At 54.4% G+C, this 25,000-nt stretch overlaps 1 protein-coding gene across 1 annotated transcript; it reads left to right on the forward strand.

The window, feature by feature from the left end:
- The first annotated feature begins 150 nt into the window (after positions 1–150).
- ribc1 (RIB43A domain with coiled-coils 1) lies at positions 151–23,049 on the forward strand. The gene is made up of 7 exons (XM_063035085.1): positions 151–378; positions 2,569–2,650; positions 14,446–14,790; positions 18,859–18,977; positions 19,918–20,145; positions 21,995–22,161; positions 22,884–23,049. The coding sequence occupies exons 1-7, from the start codon at positions 262–264 to the stop codon at positions 22,963–22,965; spliced, it is 1,140 nt and encodes a 379-aa protein (XP_062891155.1). The 5' UTR covers positions 151–261; the 3' UTR covers positions 22,966–23,049.
- Positions 23,050–25,000: the final 1,951 nt, after the last annotated feature.

A 25,000-nucleotide genomic window follows, 5' to 3' on the forward strand; every position in this document is an offset into this window, starting at 1 on the left:
CCTAACTTTTAATTTAGAAATGTTGGATTACGAAAGAAACCCCTCCACTCGTCGAGGTGTGGTGAGCTGGTTGCCGTGGAGACGCACGGCGTCCCCTTGTTAGTTACTTACTGGGGCGCAATCCTTGTTCCGGTGGTTTGATACAAGTGAATGGGTTCACACGAATAGCCGACGCACATGGGGGCAGAGCTGCCTCCATCCGCCACCAGCAAGTTAAATTTAAACGCAATTATTAAGAATTTCATATCCTGAAGAAGTAAGATGTACAAGTTGGACATCCCCGTTGACCCAAAGCAGACTGCGGCCATCGAGAGGCGACGGAACACCGAGCAGCAGCGCCAGAGTCGCATATTCAACGCCAGATACAGGACGATAGGGGTGAGTTTCTCCCCTGACCGCCGCAAAAACCAGGCCCTTCAGCCGTCTGGTTCAGAATCCGATTTATCATCTCTGACGCACGTCATGAAATTTACCTGTGTACTCCTTTCCCTCCACAATCCCAGCCCTCTCACCCCCACCCCCCTCCGGTTCTGCCTTCTCCCCCTAACTCTCCAGTCCTGATGAAGGCTCTCGGCCCAAAACATCGGCCGTTTATTTCCTTTCCATAGATGCTGCGGAAATGTTGAGTTCCTCCAGTCCTTTCCGCGTGCCCCCCAGCATCTGGAGAATCTATTGAGCGTCCTAAAATCCGTGGCTTTGCGAAAGACAGCTTTTGTTACAGAACGCCAAAGAGAAAATAACGAGATTCTGACCTTCCGACACGGGAGAAGAATTCGGCCATTTGGCCCATTGAGTCTGCTCCACCATTCCATCATGGCTGATTTATTACCCCCATCCTCCCTGTAACCTTTAACACACTTACTAATGAAGAAGTAATCAACCTCCACCTTAAATATACCACATGGTTTGGCCTCCACAGCCGTCTGTGACCATGAATTCCACAGATTTGCCACCCTCTGGCTAAAGAAATTCCTCCTCATCTCTGTTCGAAAGAGCCATCGTTCTATCCTGAGGCTGTGCCCTCTGGGTCTTGGATCCCACGCTGTACTAGTCACAAACCTGACGGCGGTGGGAGGGGAAGAGACTGTTCTTGGTTCATTGAGTGAGGATCTTCGGACTCCTGTACCTCCTCCCTGATGGTAGTCACGAGAAGAGGACTCGTCTCAGGTGGTGAAGGTGCTTGATGACGGATGCCACCTTCTTGAGACACTCAGTTGTGGAGCTGAAGTATAAGATTTTCCTCCAAGCATTGCAGCGGTGAAGAGGCTTGAGAGTTCCTGAGATCCCAAGAGTGGAGGTCAGCTCCTGGTGGGGTCACCCACAGGGGTAAAGGTCAAGACCGAGAGCGATCCAACCAAGACCTCAATGTGCAGCTGGCAGAAGGTCATCACTACGGCGGTGTTGGCTGCAGCAGTCGTCCTGCACTCACGCCACTGGACACTGACCCCGACCTGCCAACCACCCTGTGGTGACTGCCCGTGCATCAGCCTCCCCACGTTAAACGGAGTCACAGAGCAAATCACTATGCTGGAGGAGCTCGAGCAGAGTCCGTGGAAAGGAATAAAACAGTCGACGTTTCGGGCCGAGACCTTTCTTCATGGCTGGAAAGGAAGGGGGCAGCGCCAGAATAAAAAGGTGGGGGGGGGAGGGGAAGGAGGCAGGGGGTTTGGAAAGGGCAAGGGCTGGAGAGGAAGGAATCTGATAGGAGAGGGGAGTGGGGTAAAGGGAAGGAGGAGGGGACCTGGGGGAGGTGAGAATAACAGGTAAGAGTCAGGAATAAAAAAAGAGGGAATGGTAAAGTATTTTTTTTAATTACCAGAAGGAGACATCAATGTTCATACCATCAGGTTGGAGGCTGCCCGGGCGGAATATGAGGTAACCCACACAAAGTGCGGGAGGAACTCAGCAGGCCAGGCAGCATCTATGGAAATGAATCTGGGGCTGAGACCCTTCATCAGGAGCGGGAAGAAAGGGGGAAGATGCCAGAATAAAATGGTGGATGGAGGACAGCTGGAAGGTGATAGGTGAAGCCAGGTGGGTGGGAAAGAGAGAAAGGGCTGGAGAGGAAGGCACCTGCTAGGAGAGGAGAGTGGACCATAGGGGAAAGGGAAGGAAGAGGGGACCCAGGGGGAGGTGAGGAGAAGAAAAACAAAAAAAAAATTCCCATGTTCATGTTGGGAAATATAAGGGCGGCCTCATCATTGGCGTGGACCGACGTGCTGGAACAGGAATAGAGATGGGAATTAAAACTTACACTAAAGTGTATTTGGACCAAATCAGCTGAGTGCCGGTGCCAACATCCCACGCCCAGAATTTACTGACTCTAAATGTCTTTGAACAGAAAGCTGGGCGAGCGCACGCGGTCACGTTGAACCTCGCTCCCTTCTCTCTATCCCTCACTCACAGTGTGGCGCTCCCTCCTCACTGCCCCTCCCTCCTCGCTGCCCCTCCCGTAGTGTGGCGCTCCCTTCCTGCCGCCCGTCCCACAATGTGGCGCTCCCTCCCCGCAGAACTGGAGCTCCCGCCGCGTTTCCCGGTTTGTTAGTGGCGTGTGTATTTTCTTCACAGGTGGATCGACCGTTCCTGGACCACCAGGTGGAAGAGAAAAAGACTCGGGAGGAGAGGGAGAAACTGCGGAATGAGGCGTTCGGTGAGTGTCAATGAGCAGATTCGTTGCCATAGAGTCCGAGCGCGCTCGCAGATGGGCAGCGAAAAGAAGACGGCACCCACCTCCTTCCCCTTCCCTTCTCAGCCCCGATGTAATGCCGACTGTTCATTCATTTCCATAGATGCTGCCTGGCCTGCTGAGTTCCGCCAGCATTTTGCGGCTGTCTGTTGCTGCAGATTTCCAGCATCTGCAGACTTTCTCAACAATTGATCACAAGTGGGAAATTATTTCGTTACAGCAGCAACATTTAAAAACACACTCAGCAGTGTGCAGACTGAATTAATAATAAAGTACAGAATAATACACACAATAATAATTTACCAAAGTGCAATAATAATGTACAAAACTATAAAACAGAGATGCTGACTGCATTTGATAGGGAAGATTTTCTGTAACGATCCTTGTGACAGCAGGGCTGATTGAGTCCGTTCGAAGGGTGCTCTGCTGCTGCTTCAGTAGCTCATGGAGAGGATGTGCCAGATGCATTTAGTGACCTCCTCTCCACCACTGACTTACCACTGGTCAGAGGTGTGGAACATCAAGATCTTGGGGTCCACGTCCACAGATCCCTCAAAGAGGCCAAGGACATGTTAAGAAGTTCATTAGTCAGGAGATTGAGTCCTGGAGCCATGAGGTAACGTTGCAGCTCTATAAAAATCTGGTCAGACCACACTTGGAAAACTGTGTTCCGTTCTGGTCGCCTCATTATAAGAAGGATGTGGAAGGTTAGGAGAGGGTGCAGAGGAGATTCACCAGGATGCTGCCTGAATTAGAGAGCATGTCTTATGAGGAAAGGTTGAGTGAGTTAGGGCTTTTGTCTTTGGAGCGACAGAGGATGTGAGTTGATAGATAGATATACTTTATTGATCCTGAGGGAAATTGGGTTTTGTTACAGCCGCACCAACCAAGAATAGAGCGTAAATATAGCAATACAAAAACCACAAACAATCAACCAACAAAATACAAACTATGCCAGATGGAAAATAAGTCCAGGACCAGTCTATTGGCTCAGGGTGTCTGACCCTCCATGGGAGGAGCTGCAAGTTCGATGGCCACAGGCAGGAACGACCTCCCGTGCCGCCCAGTGTTGTATCTCAGTGGAATGTGGCCGGAGTCCAACAGTAAAAAGTTCAATATCCAGTGAAAAGTTGACTTGTAAACATGATAAGAGGCATTGACAGAGTGGGCAGCCAGACACACTTCCCCAGGACAGAAACAGCCAGTACAAGGGGCATAGCTTCAAGGTGATTGAAGTGGTCATGGCTTGGGCGTTCATCAATCCCTGGGCTGCTGTCTTCGCCCCCAATTTCAAGGTGATTGGAGGAAATTCCAGGGCTTTCTACACACAGAGTGGTGAATGTATGGAACGTCCTGCCTGGGGTGGTGGTAGAGGCAGATACATTAGGGACATGGATGATAGAAAAATGGAGGGTTACATGGGAGAGAAGTGTTCGATTGATCTTAGAGAAGGTTAAAGGGTCAGCACAGCAGTACTGTGCGGTACTGTTCTGTCATTCTTACTAACTAATGAGACATAATGTTTGTTTACCTCAGACATGTTCCAAATTCAGCCTCCCCTTCCAAAGAAACCTAAAGCAGGATATCTAGTCTCCCTTCATCAGAGTGTTCGGATGATGTAGGGAGAGCTCCATCCTGTGTGCAACCATGCAAGTCTGTGATGGGACAGTGTAGGGGGAACTTCACCCTGTGTCTGACCCCAGGAGAGTCTGATGGGACGGTGCAGGTGGAACTTCACCCTGTGTCTGACCCCAGGAGAGTCTGATGGGACGGTGTAGGGGGAACTTCACCCTGTGTCTGACCCCAGGAGAGTCTGATGGGACGGTGTAGGGGGAACTTCACCCTGTGTCTGACCCCAGGAGAGTCTGATGGGACGGTGTCGGGGGAACTTCACCGTGTCTGACCCCAGGAGAGTCTGATGGGACGGTGTAGGGGGAACTTCACCCTGTGTCTGACCCCAGGAGAGTCTGATAGGACGGTGTAGGGGGAACTTCACCCTGTGTCTGACCCCAGGAGAGTCTGATGGGACGGTGTAGGGGGAACTTCACCCTGTGTCTGAGCCCAGGAGAGTCAATGGGACGGTGTAGGGGGAATTTCACCGTGTCTGACCCTAGGAGAGTCTGATGGGACGGTGTAGGGGGATCTTCACCCTGTGTCTGACCCCAGGAGAGTCTGACGGGACGGTGAAGGGGGAACTTCACCCTTTGTCTGACCCCAGGAGAGTCTGATGGGACGGTGTCGGGGGAACTTCACGCTGTGTCTGACCCTAGGAGAGTCTGATGGGACGGTGTCGGGGGAACTTCACCCTGTGTCTGACCCCAGGAGAGTCTGATGGGACGGTGTCGGGGGAACTTCACCCTGTGTCTGACCCCAGGAGAGTCTGATGGGACGGTGTAGGTGGAACTTCACCCTGTGTCTGACCCCAGGAGAGTCTGATGGGACGGTGTAGGTGGAACTTCACCCTGTGTCTGATCCCAGGAGAGTCTGATGGGACGGTGAAGGGGGAACTTCACCCTGTGTCTGACCCCAGGAGAGTCTGATGGGACGGTGTAGGTGGAACTTCACCCTGTGTCTGACCCCAGGAGAGTCTGATGGGACGGTGTAGGGGGAACTTCACTGTGTCTGACCCCAGGAGAGTCTGATGGGACGGTGTAGGGGGAACTTCACCCTGTGTCTGACCCCAGGAGAGTCTGACGGGACGGTGAAGGGGGAACTTCACCCTGTGTCTGACCCCAGGAGAGTCTGATGGGACGGTGAAGGGGGAACTTCACCCTGTGTCTGACCCCAGGAGAGTCTGACGGGACGGTGTAGGGGGAACTTCACCCTGTGTCTGACCCTAGGAGAGTCTGATGGGACGGTGAAGGGGGAACTTCACCCTGTGTCTGACCCCAGGAGAGTCTGATGGGACGGTGTAGGTGGAACTTCACCCTGTGTCTGACCCCAGGAGAGTCTGATGGGACGGTGTAGGGGGAATTTCACCATGTCTGACCCCAGGAGAGTCTGATGGGACGGTGTAGGAGGAACTTCACCCTGTGTCTGACCCCAAGAGAGTCTGATGAGACGGTGTAGGGGGAACTTCACCCGGTGTCTGACTCCTGGAGAGTCTGATGGGACGGTGTAGGGGGAACTTCACCCTGTGTCTGACCCCAGAGAGTCTGATGGGACGGTGTAGGGGGAACTTCACCCTGTGTCTGACCCCAGAGAGTCTGATGGGACGGTGTAGGGGGAACTTCACCCTGTGTCTGACCCCAGGAGAGTCTGATGGAACGGTGTCGGGGGAACTTCACCCTGTGTCTGACCCCAGGAGAGTCTGATGAGACAGTGTAGGGGGAACTTCACCCTGTGTCTGACCCCTGGAGAGTCTGATGGGACAGTGTAGGGGGAACTTCACCCTGTGTCTGACCCCAGGAGAGTCTGATGGGACGGTGTCGGGGGAACTTCACCCTGTGTCTGACCCCAGGAGAGTCTGATGGGACGGTGTCGGGGGAACTTCACCCTGTGTCTGACCCCAGGAGAGTCTGATGGGATGGTGAAGGGGGAACTTCACCCTGTGTCTGACCCCAGGAGAGTCTGATGGGACGGTGTAGGTGGAACTTCACCCTGTGTCTGACCCCAGGAGAGTCTGATGGGACGGTGTAGGGGGAACTTCACTGTGTCTGACCCCAGGAGAGTCTGATGGGACGGTGTAGGGGGAACTTCACCCTGTGTCTGACCCCAGGATTGTCTGATGGGACGGTGTAAGGGGAACTTCACCCTGTGTCTGACCCCAGAGGGTCTGATGGGACGGTGTAGGGGAAACTTCACCCTGTGTCTGACCCCAGGAGAGTCTGATGGGACGGTGTAGGGGGAATTTCACCATGTCTGACCCTAGGAGAGTCTGATGGGACGGTGTAGGGGGAACTTCACCCTGTGTCTGACCCCAGGAGAGTCTGATGGGACGGTGAAGGGGGAACTTCATCCTGTGTCTGACCCTAGGAGAGTCTGATGGGACGGTGTAGGGGGAACTTCACCCTGTGTCTGACCCCAGCGAGTCTGATGGGATGGTGTAGGGGGAACTTCACCCTGTGTCTGACCCCAGGAGAGTCTGATGGGACGGTGTAGGGGGAACTTCACCCTGTGTCTGACCCCAGCAGGGTTGATGGGACGGTGTAGAGAGAGCTCCATTCTGTGTACAACTCCGGGAGTGTGTGATGCGACAGTGTAGAAGGAACTGCACCCTGTATCTAATCCCAAGAGTGTGTGATGGGACGGTGTGGAGGGAGCTTCACTCTGTGTCTGACCCCGGGAGTGTGTGATGGGACGGTGTAGGGGGAACTTCACCCTGTGTCTGACCCCAGAGGGTCTGATGGGACGATGTAGGGGGAACTTCACCCTGTGTCTGACCCCAGGAGAGTCTGATGGGACGGTGTAGGTGGAACTTCACCCTGTGTCTGACCCCAGGAGAGTCTGATGGGACGGTGTAGGGGGAACTTCACTCTGTGTCTGACCCCAGGAGAGTCTGATGGGACGGTGTAGGGGGAACTTCACCCTGTGTCTGACCCCAGGAGTGTCTGATGGGACGGTGTAGGGGGAACTTCACCCTGTGTCTGACCCCAGAGGGTCTGATGGGACGGTGTAGGGGGAACTTCACCCTGTGTCTGACCCCAGGAGAGTCTGATGGGACGGTGTCGGGGGAACTTCACCCTGTGTCTGACCCCAGGAGAGTCTGATGGGATGGTGAAGGGGGAACTTCACCCTGTGTCTGACCCCAGGAGAGTCTGATGGGACGGTGTAGGTGGAACTTCACCCTGTGTCTGACCCCAGGAGAGTCTGATGGGATGGTGTAGGGGGAACTTCACTGTGTCTGACCCCAGGAGAGTCTGATGGGATGGTGTAGGGGGAACTTCACCCTGTGTCTGACCCCAGAGGGTCTGATGGGACGGTGTAGGGGAAACTTCACCCTGTGTCTGACGCCAGGAGAGTCTGATGGGACGGTGTATGGGGAATTTCACCGTGTCTGACCCTAGGAGAGTCTGATGGGACGGTGTAGGGGGAACTTCACCCTGTGTCTGACCCCAGGAGAGTCTGATGGGACGGTGAAGGGGGAACTTCATCCTGTGTCTGACCCTAGGAGAGTCTGATGGGACGGTGTAGGGGGAACTTCACCCTGTGTCTGACCCCAGCGAGTCTGATGGGATGGTGTAGGGGGAACTTCACCCTGTGTCTGACCCCAGGAGAGTCTGATGGGACGGTGTAGGGGGAACTTCACCCTGTGTCTGACCCCAGCAGGGTTGATGGGACGGTGTAGAGAGAGCTCCATTCTGTGTACAACTCCGGGAGTGTGTGATGCGACAGTGTAGAAGGAACTGCACCCTGTATCTAATCCCAAGAGTGTGTGATGGGACGGTGTGGAGGGAGCTTCACTCTGTGTCTGACCCCGGGAGTGTGTGATGGGACGGTGTAGGGGGAACTTCACCCTGTGTCTGACCCCAGAGGGTCTGATGGGACGGTGTAGGGGGAACTTCACCCTGTGTCTGACCCCAGGAGAGTCTGATGGGACGGTGTAGGTGGAACTTCACCCTGTGTCTGACCCCAGGAGAGTCTGATGGGACGGTGTAGGGGGAACTTCACTCTGTGTCTGACCCCAGGAGAGTCTGATGGGACGGTGTAGGGGGAACTTCACCCTGTGTCTGACCCCAGGAGTGTCTGATGGGACGGTGTAGGGGGAACTTCACCCTGTGTCTGACCCCAGAGGGTCTGATGGGACGGTGTAGGGGGAACTTCACCCTGTGTCTGACCCCAGGAGAGTCTGATGGGACGGTGTAGGGGGAATTTCACCGTGTCTGACCCTAGGAGAGTCTGATGGGACGGTGTAGGGGGATCTTCACCCTGTGTCTGACCCCAGGAGAGTCTGACGGGACGGTGAAGGGGGAACTTCACCCTTTGTCTGACCCCAGGAGAGTCTGATGGGACGGTGTCGGGGGAACTTCACGCTGTGTCTGACCCTAGGAGAGTCTGATGGGACGGTGTCGGGGGAACTTCACCCTGTGTCTGACCCCAGGAGAGTCTGATGGGACGGTGTCGGGGGAACTTCACCCTGTGTCTGACCCCAGGAGAGTCTGATGGGACGGTGTAGGTGGAACTTCACCCTGTGTCTGACCCCAGGAGACTCTGATGGGACGGTGTAGGTGGAACTTCACCCTGTGTCTGATACCAGGAGAGTCTGATGGGACGGTGAAGGGGGAACTTCACCCTGTGTCTGACCCCAGGAGAGTCTGATGGGACGGTGTAGGTGGAACTTCACCCTGTGTCTGACCCCAGGAGAGTCTGATGGGACAGTGTAGGGGGAACTTCACTGTGTCTGACCCCAGGAGAGTCTGATGGGACGGTGTAGGGGGAACTTCACCCTGTGTCTGACCCCAGGAGAGTCTGACGGGACGGTGAAGGGGGAACTTCACCCTGTGTCTGACCCCAGGAGAGTCTGATGGGACGGTGAAGGGGGAACTTCACCCTGTGTCTGACCCCAGGAGAGTCTGACGGGACGGTGTAGGGGGAACTTCACCCTGTGTCTGACCCTAGGAGAGTCTGATGGGACGGTGAAGGGGGAACTTCACCCTGTGTCTGACCCCAGGAGAGTCTGATGGGACGGTGTAGGTGGAACTTCACCCTGTGTCTGACCCCAGGAGAGTCTGATGGGACGGTGTAGGGGGAACTTCACTGTGTCTGACCCCAGGAGAGTCTGATGGGACGGTGTAGGCGGAACTTCACCCTGTGTCTGACCCCAGGAGTGTCTGATGGGACGGTGTAGGGGGAACTTCACCCTGTGTCTGACCCCAGAGGGTCTGATGGGACGGTGTAGGGGGAACTTCACCCTGTGTCTGACCCCAGGAGAGTCTGATGGGACGGTGTAGGGGGAATTTCACCGTGTCTGACCCTAGGAGATTCTGATGGGATGGTGTAGGGGGAACTTCACCCTGTGTCTGACCCCAGGAGAGTCTGATGGGACGGTGAAGGGGGAACTTCACCCTGTGTCTGACCCCAGGAGAGTCTGATGGGACGGTGTAGGGGGAACTTCACCCTGTGTCTGACCCTAGGAGAGTCTGATGGGACGGTGTAGGGGGAACTTCACCCTGTGTCTGACCCCAGCGAGTCTGATGGGATGGTGTAGGGGGAACTTCACCCTGTGTCTGACCCCAGGAGAGTCTGATGGGACGGTGTAGGGGGAACTTCACCCTGTGTCTGACCCCAGCAGGGTTGATGGGACGGTGTAGAGAGAGCTCCATTCTGTGTACAACTCCGGGAGTGTGTGATGCGACAGTGTAGAAGGAACTGCACCCTGTAACTAATCCCAAGAGTGTGTGATGGGACGGTGTGGAGGGAGCTTCACTCTGTGTCTGACCCCGGGAGTGTGTGATGGGACGGTGTAGGGGGAACTTCACCCTGTGTCTGACCCCAGAGGGTCTGATGGGACGGTGTAGGGGGAACTTCACCCTGTGTCTGACCCCAGGAGAGTCTGATGGGACGGTGTAGGTGGAACTTCACCCTGTGTCTGACCCCAGGAGAGTCTGATGGGACGGTGTAGGTGGAACTTCACTCTGTGTCTGACCCCAGGAGAGTCTGATGGGACGGTGTAGGGGGAACTTCACCCTGTGTCTGACCCCAGGAGTGTCTGATGGGACGGTGTAGGGGGAACTTCACCCTGTGTCTGACCCCAGAGGGTCTGATGGGACGGTGTAGGGGGAACTTCACCCTGTGTCTGACCCCAGGAGAGTCTGATGGGACGGTGTCGGGGGAACTTCACCCTGTGTCTGACCCCAGGAGAGTCTGATGGGATGGTGAAGGGGGAACTTCACCCTGTGTCTGACCCCAGGAGAGTCTGATGGGACGGTGTAGGTGGAACTTCACCCTGTGTCTGACCCCAGGAGAGTCTGATGGGACGGTGTAGGGGGAACTTCACTGTGTCTGACCCCAGGAGAGTCTGATGGGATGGTGTAGGGGGAACTTCACCCTGTGTCTGACCCCAGAGGGTCTGATGGGACGGTGTAGGGGAAACTTCACCCTGTGTCTGACCCCAGGAGAGTCTGATGGGACGGTGTATGGGGAATTTCACCGTGTCTGACCCTAGGAGAGTCTGATGGGACGGTGTAGGGGGAACTTCACCCTGTGTCTGACCCCAGGAGAGTCTGATGGGACGGTGAAGGGGGAACTTCATCCTGTGTCTGACCCTAGGAGAGTCTGATGGGACGGTGTAGGGGGAACTTCACCCTGTGTCTGACCCCAGCGAGTCTGATGGGATGGTGTAGGGGGAACTTCACCCTGTGTCTGACCCCAGGAGAGTCTGATGGGACGGTGTAGGGGGAACTTCACCCTGTGTCTGACCCCAGCAGGGTTGATGGGACGGTGTAGAGAGAGCTCCATTCTGTGTACAACTCCGGGAGTGTGTGATGCGACAGTGTAGAAGGAACTGCACCCTGTATCTAATCCCAAGAGTGTGTGATGGGACGGTGTGGAGGGAGCTTCACTCTGTGTCTGACCCCGGGAGTGTGTGATGGGACGGTGTAGGGGGAACTTCACCCTGTGTCTGACCCCAGAGGGTCTGATGGGACGGTGTAGGGGGAACTTCACCCTGTGTCTGACCCCAGGAGAGTCTGATGGGACGGTGTAGGTGGAACTTCACCCTGTGTCTGACCCCAGGAGAGTCTGATGGGACGGTGTAGGGGGAACTTCACTCTGTGTCTGACCCCAGGAGAGTCTGATGGGACGGTGTAGGGGGAACTTCACCCTGTGTCTGACCCCAGGAGTGTCTGATGGGACGGTGTAGGGGGAACTTCACCCTGTGTCTGACCCCAGAGGGTCTGATGGGACGGTGTAGGGGGAACTTCACCCTGTGTCTGACCCCAGGAGAGTCTGATGGGACGGTGTAGGGGGAATTTCACCGTGTCTGACCCTAGGAGAGTCTGATGGGACGGTGTAGGGGGATCTTCACCCTGTGTCTGACCCCAGGAGAGTCTGACGGGACGGTGAAGGGGGAACTTCACCCTTTGTCTGACCCCAGGAGAGTCTGATGGGACGGTGTCGGGGGAACTTCACGCTGTGTCTGACCCTAGGAGAGTCTGATGGGACGGTGTCGGGGGAACTTCACCCTGTGTCTGACCCCAGGAGAGTCTGATGGGACGGTGTCGGGGGAACTTCACCCTGTGTCTGACCCCAGGAGAGTCTGATGGGACGGTGTAGGTGGAACTTCACCCTGTGTCTGACCCCAGGAGAGTCTGATGGGACGGTGTAGGTGGAACTTCACCCTGTGTCTGATACCAGGAGAGTCTGATGGGACGGTGAAGGGGGAACTTCACCCTGTGTCTGACCCCAGGAGAGTCTGATGGGACGGTGTAGGTGGAACTTCACCCTGTGTCTGACCCCAGGAGAGTCTGATGGGACAGTGTAGGGGGAACTTCACTGTGTCTGACCCCAGGAGAGTCTGATGGGACGGTGTAGGGGGAACTTCACCCTGTGTCTGACCCCAGGAGAGTCTGACGGGACGGTGAAGGGGGAACTTCACCCTGTGTCTGACCCCAGGAGAGTCTGATGGGACGGTGAAGGGGGAACTTCACCCTGTGTCTGACCCCAGGAGAGTCTGACGGGACGGCGTAGGGGGAACTTCACCCTGTGTCTGACCCTAGGAGAGTCTGATGGGACGGTGAAGGGGGAACTTCACCCTGTGTCTGACCCCAGGAGAGTCTGATGGGACGGTGTAGGTGGAACTTCACCCTGTGTCTGACCCCAGGAGAGTCTGATGGGACGGTGTAGGGGGAACTTCACTGTGTCTGACCCCAGGAGAGTCTGATGGGACGGTGTAGGGGGAACTTCACCCTGTGTCTGACCCCAGAGGGTCTGATGGGACGGTGTAGGGGGAACTTCACCCTGTGTCTGACCCCAGGAGAGTCTGATGGGACGGTGTAGGGGGAATTTCACCGTGTCTGACCCTAGGAGATTCTGATGGGACGGTGTAGGGGGAACTTCACCCTGTGTCTGACCCCAGGAGAGTCTGATGGGACGGTGAAGGGGGAACTTCACCCTGTGTCTGACCCCAGGAGGGTCTGATGGGACGGTGTAGGGGGAACTTCACCCTGTGTCTGACCCTAGGAGAGTCTGATGGGACGGTGTAGGGGGAACTTCACCCTGTGTCTGACCCCAGCGAGTCTGATGGGAGGGTGTAGGGGGAACTTCACCCTGTGTCTGACCCCAGGAGAGTCTGATGGGACGGTGTAGGGGGAACTTCACCCTGTGTCTGACCCCAGCAGGGTTGATGGGACGGTGTAGAGAGAGCTCCATTCTGTGTACAACTCCGGGAGTGTGTGATGCGACAGTGTAGAAGGAACTGCACCCTGTAACTAATCCCAAGAGTGTGTGATGGGACGGTGTGGAGGGAGCTTCACTCTGTGTCTGACCCCGGGAGTGTGTGATGGGACGGTGTAGGGGGAACTTCACCCTGTGTCTGACCCCAGAGGGTCTGATGGGACGGTGTAGGGGGAACTTCACTCTGTGTCTGACCCCAGGAGAGTCTGATGGGACGGTGTAGGTGGAACTTCACCCTGTGTCTGACCCCAGGAGAGTCTGATGGGACGGTGTAGGGGGAACTTCACTCTGTGTCTGACCCCAGGAGAGTCTGATGGGACGGTGTAGGGGGAACTTCACCCTGTGTCTGACCCCAGGAGTGTCTGATGGGACGGTGTAGGGGGAACTTCACCCTGTGTCTGACCCCAGAGGGTCTGATGGGACGGTGTAGGGGGAACTTCACCCTGTGTCTGACCCCTGGAGAGTCTGATGGGACGGTGTAGGGGGAATTTCACCGTGTCTGACCCTAGGAGAGTCTGATGGGACGGTGTAGGGGGATCTTCACCCTGTGTCTGACCCCAGGAGAGTCTGACGGGACGGTGAAGGGGGAACTTCACCCTGTGTCTGACCCCAGGAGAGTCTGATGGGACGGTGTAGGGGGAACTTCACCCTGTGTCTGACCCTAGGAGAGTCTGATGGGACGGTGTAGGGGGAACTTCACCCTGTGTCTGACCCCAGCAAGTCTGATGGGACGGTGTAGGGGGAACTTCACCCTGTGTCTGACCCCAGCAGGTTTGATGGGACGGTGTAGAGAGAGCTCCATTCTGTGTACAACTCCGGGAGTGTGTGATGCGACAGTGTAGAAGGAACTGCACCCTGTATCTAATCCCAAGAGTGTGTGATGGGACGGTGTGGAGGGAGCTTCACTCTGTGTCTGACCCCGGGAGTGTGTGATGGGACGGTGTGGAGGGAGCTTCACTCTGTGTCTGACCCCGGGAGTGTGTGATGGGATGGTGTAGGGGGAGCTTCACTCTGTGTCTGACCCTGGGAGTGTGTGATGGGACGGTGCTGAGGGAGATTCACTCTGTGTCTGACCTCGGGAGTGTGTGATGGGACAGTGCGGAGGGAGTTTCACTCTGTGTCTGACCCTGGGAGTGTGATGGGACGGTGTGGAGGGAGTTTCACTCTGTGTCTGACCCCGGGAGTGTGTGATGGGACGGTGTAGAGGGAGCTTCACTCTGTGTCTGACCCCGGGAGTGTGTGATGGGACGGTGTGGAGGGAGTTTCACTCTGTGTCTGACCCCGGGAGTGGTGATGGGACGGTGTGGAGGGAGTTTCGCTCTGTGTCTGACTCCGGGAGTGTGTGATGGGACGGTGTGGAGGGAGTGTGTGATGGGATGGTGTGGAGGGAGCTTGACCCTGGGTCTGACCATCTCCTCCCTCTGCAGACGCTGAGCGGCTCCGTCACGATGTGACGGCTCAGCTAATGGCGGCGCAGGAGCAGGACCGGGTGCGCCAGCTGAACGAGCAGCTGGTCACCTACCGCGCCCACTACCAGCGGCCGGAGGACCGTCGCGACTTCGACCTCTATGACCCTGAGGGGCTGAAGAAGGACCGGCCGGCAAGGGTCAGCCAAGATGACCCCCGCTGCGGCCCCTCGGGAATGCAGAAATTTGCCGGCGAGGACCACAACGAGAAGAGCCGGCAAAGGTACCAGCAGCAGCAGGCTGAGAAGTGGCTGATGGCACAGAGGCAAGAGAAGGAACGGGCGAAGAGGGACCAGAAGTACACAGGTGCGCTCTCTCCCCATCCACCCTCTCCCTCTGCCCCACATTCTCTCTCCCCACCAACCCAGACCCTTCTCACACTCTATGTCCTATGTTCTCTCCCCATGCCCTCTCTCCCCTCTCACACACCCAGTTGTGGGGTAGAGTTCATAGGTTTAATGTCCATTCAGAAATCGGATGGCAGAGGGGAAGAAGCTGTTCCTGAATTACTGAGTGTGTGTCTTCAGGCTTCTGTACCTCCTCCCTGATGGTAGCAACCTGAAGAGGGTGTGTCCTGGGTGATGGTGGGCCTGCAAGATGGATGTCACCTTTTCGGGGCACCGTTTTGAAGGTGTCCTTGATGGTGGGGAGGCTGGTGCCCGCGATGGATCTGGCAGAGTCAATAAGACCATTAAACATAGGAGCAGAATTGCCCATCAAGTCTACTCTGCATCATGTCTGATTTATTATCCCTCTCAACTGCATTCTCCTGCCTTCTCCCCATAACCTTTGACGCCCTGGCTAATCAAGAACCTATCAATCTCTTTAAATATACCCAATGACTTGGCCTCTACAGCCGTCTGTGGCAGTGAATTCCACAGATTCACCACCCTCTGGATGAAGAAGTTACTCATCTCAGTTCTAAAGGGACGTCCCTCTACTCTGAGGCTGTGGCCTCCGAGCTTACACTCCCCCACCTCACCACATCCACATCCACTCTATTGAGGGCATTCAGCATTCAATAGGTTTCAACGAGATCCCACCTCATTCTTCTAAATTCCAATGAGTAAGGGCCCAGAGCCATCAAATGCTCACGTACAATAAGCCTTTCAATCCCAGAATCGTTTCCGTGAACCTCCACCATACATCTGTAGAGATCTGCTAGAGTCTTTGGTGGCATACCAAATCTCCTAATGAGGCATAGGTGCTGGTGTTCCTTCCTTGTGATTGCATCAATATGCTTGGCCCAGGATACCTGCTTGGAGGTGTTGACACCCAGGAAGTTGAAGCCGTTCACCTCTCGGTGAGGACTGGAGTGTGATCCCTCAACTCCCCCTTCCTGAAGTCCACAATCAATTCCTTCGTCTTGCTGAGGCTGAGTGCGAGAGGTTGTTGTTGCAAGACCAGAGGCAAGTTTGTTGTCATGTACATGTCCTTGTATGCATTAACAGACCTCCTTGCATATAGGCAGTGTCACCTTTATTGGGTACACCCGTACACCATAATCTAATCATGTGGCAACAACTCAATGAATAAAAGCATGCAGACATGGTCAAGAGGTTCGGTTGTTCAGACCAAACTTCAGAATGGGGAAGTAAAGTGACCTAAGTGACTTCGACCACAGAATGATTGTTGGTGCCAGATGGGGTGGTTTGAGTATCTCAGAAACTGCTGATTTTCTGGGATTTTCACGTGCAACAGTCTCCAGAGTTTACAGTGAATAGTGTGACATTTAAAAAGAAATATCTAGCGAGTGGCAGGTTTGTGGGTGAAAACGCCTTGTTGAGGAGAGAGGTCAGAGGAAAATAGAGACAGGAACTCAAATAACCACACATTACAACTGTTGTGTGCAGAAGAGCATCTCTGAATGTACAACACATCGATCTTTGAAGAGGAAGGGCTGCAGCAGCAGAAGACCAGGGCCATATATTCAGTGGCCACTTTACAGGAGGTTCAGCACCTACAGAAACTATTCTCCACCACCCCCCTTCGAAGTTATCATGTTTTATTGTTTTACAACATTGAATCACAGTGAATCTGATTTTGCTTTTTTGACAGTGATTAATAGAAAAAATTCTTTCGTGTCAAAGTGAAAACAGACCTCCACAAAATGATCTAAATTACTTGCAAATATAAAACACAAAATAATTGATTGCATAGTCACCCTCCCCCCTTTAATAAGACACACCAAATCATCCCTGTTACAGCCAGTTGATTTTAGAAGTCACATAATTAGTTAACTAGAGATCTTGTGCAGTCAAGGTGTTTCAATTGATTACAGTAAAAATACACCTGTATCTGGAAGGTCCAACTGCTGGTGAGTCAGTATCCTGGCAAAAACTACACCATGAAAGCAAAAGAACACTCCAAGCAACTCCGTGAAAAGATTATTGGAAAGCACAAGTCATGAGATGGATACAAGAATATTTCCAAGTCACTGAATATCAGTTGGAGTACAGTTAAGTCAATCATCAAGAAATGGAGAGAATATGGCACAACTGTAAATCTGCCCAGAGCAGGCCGTCCTCAGAAACTGAGTGTCCGTGCAAGAAGGGGACAAGTGAGGGAGGTCACCAAGGGACCTGTGACAACTCTGGAGGAGCTCCAAGCTTCAGTGGCTGAGATGGGAGAGAGTGAGCATACAATCATTGCCTGGGTGCTTCACCAGTCACAGCTTTATGGGAGAATGGCAAAGAGAAAGCCACTGTTAGAAAAAAAACTCACATGAAATCTCAGCTAGGGTTTGCCAGAAGGCAAGTAGGAGACTCTGCAGTCAGGTGGAAGAAGGTTCTATGGTTTGATGAAACCAAAATTGAGCTTTTTGGCCATCAGACTGCCAAGCCAAACACTGCACATCATCAAAAACACACCATCCCTACCGTGAAGCATGGTGGTGGCTGCATCACGCTGTGGGGATTCTTCACTGCAGCAGGCCCTGTAAGGCTTGTGAAGGTAGAGGGTAAAATGAATGCAGCAAAATACAGGGAAATCCTGGAGGAAAACCTAATGCAGTCTGCAAGAGAACTGCAACTTGGGAGAATATTTATTTTCCAACAAAACAACAATCCCAAGCATAAAGCCAAAGCTACACAGGAATGGCTTAAAAACAGCAAAGTTTATGCCCTGGAATGGCCAAGCCAGAGTCCAGACCTCAATCCAATTGAGAATGTGTGGCTGGACTTGAAAAGGGCTGTTCACTCACAATCCCCATGCAATCTGACAGAGCTTGAGCAGTTTTGTAAAGAAGAAAGGGGAAAAATTGCAGTGCCCAGATGTGCAAAGCTGACCTATCCACACAGACCCAAGGCTGTAATTGCTGCCAAAGGCGCATCTACTAAATACTGACTTGTAGGGGGCGAGTAATTACATTATCAATTAATTTGTGATTAATAATTGTAATACATTTAGAACAATTTTCAGAAGTTTATTTTCACTTTGACACGAAAGATTCTTTTCTGTTGATTGGTGTCAAAAAAGCTAAGTTAAATCCACTGTGATTCAATGTTGTAAAACAATAAAACATGATAACTTCCGGCAGGGGTGGGGTGAATATTCTTTATAGGCACTGTAGCTAACTAACAAGCCACACATTGTAGCATCAAGAGACATAGCATTCACATAAACAGATTGTACCCAGAAGAACAAAGCTTGTTCAATGGTTGTGCCAAGTGGTCGGAGTTGCTGGACTGAGGTCGTGATTAGGGCTGCTCTTGTTGGTTCACCGACCCACTGGTTGAAGGGAAGCAGCTGTTCCTGAACCTGGTGGTGTGGGTCTTTAGGGCTTCTGCACCCCCTGCCCCGATGGGAGCTGCGAGAAGACGGCACGGCCCGGATGGTGGGAATCATTGATGACGGACGTTGCCTTTTTGAGGTTGCGCCTCCTGTAGGTACAACCGATGGCGGGGAGGGACCTGCCCCTGGCGTATCGGGCACAGTCTCTGCAGCCTCTTGCTTTCCGGTGGGTTTGAACTGCCGTACCAGACCACGACACTCACGATAGCACCTCCCACAGATGCTGCACAAGAACATCCCCTCAGATCAGAGATGAGGAAGAATTTCTTTAGCCAAGGGGCGGTGAATCTGTGGAATTCATTGCCACCGTCGGCTGTGGAGGCCAAGTCATTGGGTGTATTTAAACTGGAAGTTGATGGGTTCTTGATTTGTCGGGATGTCAAAGGTGACAGGGAGAAGGCAGGAAAATTCCATCAGCGGTGATAGAATGGCAGAGCACACTCGATGGGCCGAATGGCTTCTCTGTCCTGAACCTGGTGATGTGGGACTTTGTGCTTCTGTACTTCCAAACCGCGCCCCCCCCCCCGCCAATACTCCTGTCCACCACCAGGCCTGGCTCACCTCGACCTCTCCCCACAACAGACCAGCTCCTCCACAAGAAGCAGGTGGAACTGGACCAGCGAGCGGTACAACTCTCCAAGATGGAAGAGGACTGTCGGCGGGCCCTCAATACGGCCGTTCTCAATTACAACATGGCGCTGGTAGGGGGCATGCTCGGACAATTGGAGCGGGGTGGGGGGTATGGAAACGGGGGGCATGTGGGCGGAGATTGGTGCTGTTCAGGAAAACCCAGCTGATCCAATGGCAGTCTCCCCAAAGGGGATCTGTGCTCCCTCCTACGGTGGAGTGTACCCTCCTCACTGCCCCTTCCCGCGATGGAGTGTTCCACCCTCGCCACCCCTCCTACGGTGTGGCACTCCACCTCCCCTCCCTCAGTGCAGCATTCCCCCCCTCCCCTCCCACAACACTCCCTCCTCGCAGCCCCTTCCACCTTGACTGGAACAGGCGGCCTGCATCGCGGACAACGGTCAGTCAGGCTACGCATTTGTCCGCTGGGGGGAGAAGATCCAGGGATATAACTAAGATCCTAAAGTCTCTAGGCAGGGTGGTCGTCTCCTCTCGCAGGAGATTCTACAACGAGCGGTCACAGTTTAAAAATAATGGGGGGTCACCCATTTGAGACAGAGACAAGCAGCAAAGAAAGAGGCCCTTCGGCCCAACTAGTCCATGCCAACCAAGATGACTGCCTAAGCCAGTCCCACTTTGTTCACCTTTGACCAATCTCCCTCGCGTACCCTTCCGAACACATACGGGGCAGGAAAACGTGGAGATGAGGAGGAAGGAGGGTGCGGCCGCTGGAAACCCGAGGCAAAATCAGAGAGCTTTGGAAACACTCAGCAGGCCAGTCGGCATCCATGGAGAGGGGTGGGGGGGCAGCATTTGTGCTTTTTCTCCCCCCTCTCTCCACAGATACTGACTGACCTGCTGAGTGTTTCCAGGGCAATTATGATGGGGTTAACTGTGTGTGGAGGTAGCAGTTTTGGGGTTGGGGTGGGTGGTGTTGAGGGGAGGTGGTAGCGAGGATACCCCACCCCCAGTTCTCCCCAGCCCTGAACCCTCTACTTTTGGCTGTCGGGGCAGGCGGCCGAGCAGGCAGAGGCAAGGGAGGTGGAGCGGCGGAAGGAGGATGAGGAGAAGCTGGCTGACATGGGCGCCCACGTGTACGGGGACATTCTGACAGAGAACCCAGAGGTGGCACGCAGTGCCTTTGGACCCCACCGGGTGGTGACCGACCGCTGGAAGGGCATGAGCGCCCAACAGCTGGAGGAGATACGGAGGCAGCAGCGGCTTCAAGTTGAGGAAGGGAAGGTAAGGAGGCCACTTAGCCCATCATACCCGGTACTAGCCACCACAGGACATACTCCCCCTTCACACCCGCAGGCCCCTCTCAATTGACACCAACAGCAGGGGCCATTTGCTCCCTCAAGCCCCATCTTAGCAACAGTAGGTCAATTGATACTAGAAATGGGAGGCCATCTGGTCCCTCAAGCACCATGGTGGTTGTCCATTGTGTCCGACGATGACGGAAAACCTGTGCCAGAGAGTTTTTTTAAAAGAGGAAAAGCCATCGCACTGGGGCGGTTCCACTCTCTCGACCTCTGAAGTCGGGGTCCAGTGGTTCGAACGAGAGTCACAATCTGAGGTCTTCCTTGGTTGCAGTGGATGACCATGATGGCTCCTGTGCCTTCTCAGGCCCTTCGCCCTCCATGGAGCGTTGCCGAACTGCCTTCCTGGCCGTCGGATCTTACTGCAGATCTCCTCTGCCCAGTCCACTAGAGCAAGGACAGGCATATCTCTATCTCACCGGGGTATGAGGCCGCCGGCTACCCTCACCTGTTTTCGCCCGCCTGTCGTGGGGGTGTACCGGGGCGCAGCCGCTGTCATGTGCAGACAGCAACTGGGAGCCCCAGGTGAGAGCTGACAGTGAGTGAGCTGCCCTGGAACGGACACGGCAAGCCCTTCGCCAGAGCTGTTACCCCTCCCCAGGCACCCCATACACCTCAAGCCCTGTACTAGCAAGCCATTCAGCTCCTTGTACCCATTACTAGCCCCAAAATGCCACTCAGGCCGTCAAGACCCCATACTAGCAACAAGAACCCTGATTGTAGGAATGGGAGGCCAATCGGCCCAAACCTGTTTCTGGCAACGGGGAAGCCACACGAGTCCAATACTAGCCACATTGGGAAGCCATTCGCCCCCTTGAGGGAAAGGAGAAGGCTATTCATGCCTGGAGATGGCTGACGGGGTGGAAGGATCTATTGATATTTATTCATATAAAGACACAACGTGGAACAGGCCCCTCCTGCCCTGCGAGCCCCAAGTTAACCCCAGCCTAATCACGGGACAATTTTCAATGATGAATTAACCTACCAACCAGAGCGTCTTTGGACTCTGGGAGGAAACCAGGGCACCCGGAGGAAACCCACGCAGTCACGGGGAGGACGTACAAACCCCTCACGGATGACGCCGGAGTTGAACTCTGAACTCCATCGGCCCCGAGCGGTCGTGCCAACCGCAGTGCCCGTCTCAGACCCCCAGAGGCGCCAGCGGGAGAGGGAGCGGTGCGGATCCAGACACTCTGCCTGAGCTGGGGTCTCAGGCATGAGGGACACTGGCTGCAGGGTGACCTCGGAGGCAGGAAGGGTGGTCTCTGAGATCCTAAGTAAGAGGGTTCAGTGGGGGGGCGGGGAGAAGAGAGGTTGGCCAGGGATGCAGAGATCCCAACAAGTGGGGGGTTTCCTCAGAGGCAGAGGTTTCAGATGTGGAGACCCCAGGGTAAGCTGGTAGGGAGGGTGGTCTTTGAGACAGATACGCTGAGTAAGAGGGGTGGTCCTGGAGACAGAGACCTCGGGGGGGGGGTCTCTGACACATAGGCCCTGAGAAGTGGGTTTCAGATGCAGGGACAGCAGGTGGGCTGGTATTCTCAGATGTAGAGACCCTCAGTAGAGAGGGTGGTCTTGGAGGCAGAGCCCTCGAGAACGTGAGGACAGGATGGCCTCAGACAGAGAGACCCCGAGTAAGTGGGTGGTCTTGGACGCTGAGACTCCAACGGGAAAGGAAAAGGGATGTTAGGTGGTCTCGGACCCTCCCGGGAGATCTCCCACCCTCGCCTCGGGTTCCACTCTCAGCCCGTCTCACTCCCCCTTCACCCCGGCAGAAACTGAAGATGAAGGAGGCGCAGGTGGATGCGGAGTGGGACCGGCAGCGGTTGGCAGATGCACGGGCAGCGTTGTACAGGCAGCAAGAGGAGGAGACGGCCGCCCGGAGACTGAGGCAGGAGATGGACTCGTACAACAGGCGGCTGAACAGTGAGCAGCTGGCCCAGTGAGTAACCCCGACCGCCGGCACCGTGTGTGCGCGCGTGGTACGCGTGTCCCTGCAGGTATCACTGTACCTGTATGTCAAGGCGAAGGGGCAGAATCTGGGGGTGGGGGAGTTGATCGGAATGAAACCCCCGAGGTTCGACCCCAGCATATTCAACCAGAACTCCCTGTCCTCCGTCAAAAATCTATATAATGTCTGTGTGGAGGGAGCTTCACCCTGTGTCTGACCCCGGGAGTGTGTGATGGGATGGTGTGGAGGGAGCTTCACTCTGTGTCTGACCCCGGGAGTGTGTGATGAGACGGTGTGGAGGGAGCTTCACTCTGTGTCTGACCCCGGGAGTGTGTGATGGGATGGTGTGGAGGGAGATTCACTCTGTGTCTGACCCCGGGAGTGTGTGATGGGATGGTGTGGAGGGAGATTCACTCTGTGTCTGACCCCGGGAGTGTGTGATGGGATGGTGTGGAGGGAGATTCACTCTGTGTCTGACCCCGGGAGTGTGTGATGGGACGGTGAGGAGGGAGCTTCACTCTGTGTCTGACCCCGCGAGTGTATGATGGGACGGTGAGGAGGGAGCTTCACTCTGTGTCTGACCCCGGGAGTGTGTGATGGGACAGTTTAGTGCAGGATCTTCTCAGTACCCATGAAGTAGTGCAGTCTTCACCCTCTGTGAGGGTGAGTGTTTTCTCGGCAATAAGGTTACTCACATCGATTTTCATTTGCAGCCAACAGTACTTGGATGAAGAGGTTTACACAAACCCGCCAACCGCTGCGTATTTCCTGCAGTTTAACACATCCAGTCGCTAGTGACTCCCAGTTGGAGAAAGCCACTGTCTCAGTCATCAATTCTCAACAATCTTATATTTATGACTCTGATCTAAATAAAGTTTATTTCTGGCATTGTGCTGTCTGAGTGAGGCTATTACTTCCTAGTTATAGAACCGTAGAGAACTACAGCACAGAAAACAGGTCATTCGGACCGTCCAGACCCTGCCGAACTCACGTTCAACCTTATCCCAATGGACCATGGCCCTCTGCACCAGTGTCTGGAAACTCAGCCAAAATTCTCTTCTGTGTCGAAATCGAACCTGCCTCCACCACTTTCACTGGTGGCTCGTTCTACACCCTGGGTGAAGTCGTCCCCACTAAACATTTCACCTTTCACCCTTAACCTGTGACATCTAGATCTAGATTCACCCACCCTGAGGGGAAATAAGTTTGCATGCATTTACCCTATGTCCTCTTCTGAGGAGGTCGGTAGAAAGGATGGCGGGGGGCGGGCGGGTTGTCGTAGGCAGTTATATATATACATACATACACACACACACACACACACACACACACACACACACACAGAGGGTGGTGGGTGTGTGGAATGCCCTGTCAGGAGTGGTGGTAGAGGCAGATACATGGACACGATTTCATGTTCTACGCCCCTCAGTTTTGTACACCTCTGTAAGATCTCTCATTATTCTCCTGTGCACCAGAGAATGAAGTCCCAACCTACACAGTCAAACCTATCCCTGTGACGCAGGTCCTCGGTTCCCGGCAATGTCCGTGTAAAATTTCTCTGCACCCTTCCAAGCGGAACGATGTGTGTGCTGATCCGGCCTCTCCTCGGAACTCAAGCTCCCCAGTCCCGGTGACATCCCCACAAAGCTCCACCCACTCCGGCACAAATCGTATCCGGGCAGCGCACGCAAAACTGCTGGAGGAACTCAGCAGGCCGGGCCGCGACAGTGGACCGTGTTACTGTCCACCTAGCAGGGTCGCCATGACTCCGATGCTCCCAGTACAGTGACCGGAAAAACATAGAGGGCATGTGGAACCCAGGGAAAACACTGGATTCTATCCAATCTGAAAGGGGAGGCGTTTGTAGCCTGCAAGGGCAAGAAACGTGTACTTACCTAGCTGATGTACCAGACAATATAACTGATTTGGCAAACTGCATCCGAGAGGCCACTGAAGAGATAATGGAAGCAAGGGATCGGAATCGCAAATACTACACTCTTGAGGGCTGGATGGTGGCCATTTGGGGCACTGGGAGATGATGGGCAAGTATTCTGTGTTATGGTATAAATATTGGTTTTATAAATAACGGCTGTATTTTATGGTACGTCTCTCCCGAAGGAGTAGTAAGGTGCTCCTTCCCTCCGCTAGCCTGCAGGTCACCCTTGGGCAAGGTGTAGCACCTGCTTAGCCTCCCTGATCATGGTCACGGGAGGCCATGGGAGCGGGTGGTTGATGGTCGTATGAGCAGCCGGTGCAGATCACAAGTCCTGGTTATGTGACTGCTGACACCAGGCAGACAATCTCTGAAGGGTATTGATAATGGCTGGGGTCACCTGTATTGTAAAGACACTGCCCAGAAGGTGGCAATGGCAAGCCACTTCTGTAGAAAGGTTTGCCAAGAACAATCACGGTCACCACGATCACCCACGTCACATAATAATGATGGCGATGTTATTCTTTTGCGACTTTAGGGTGAAATAACAGGATGAAGGAGAGGGTATATCGGAAAGGAATGGGTACTCGTGGAAATGGACAGATGAAAAAGGAATTCTGGGCTTTGAAACCGCACCATTCCTGGGGCACATCAATGTGCATAATTCAATTACGCTATTTGGTGAAATGTGTCATGAAATAAGTTTGTTATAGCCAGGGATGGTAATGGGCACAAGCTCCCACTACATATTAAATGCTCGCAATGGCGTGCGTCTCACATAGCCTCTGACAACTAAGTCCAGCTCCCGGCCTTCACATGTGGCTTAGCTACTAAGCCCGGTGGAACCGTTTCTACTGACAGGAGAAGGGCCAAAGGTAGGTTGCTGGTGCCTTAGAA

The sequence above is a fragment of the Mobula hypostoma genome, chromosome 28 (assembly GCF_963921235.1).
Source record: "Mobula hypostoma chromosome 28, sMobHyp1.1, whole genome shotgun sequence".
NCBI classification, from domain to species: domain Eukaryota; kingdom Metazoa; phylum Chordata; class Chondrichthyes; order Myliobatiformes; family Myliobatidae; genus Mobula; species Mobula hypostoma.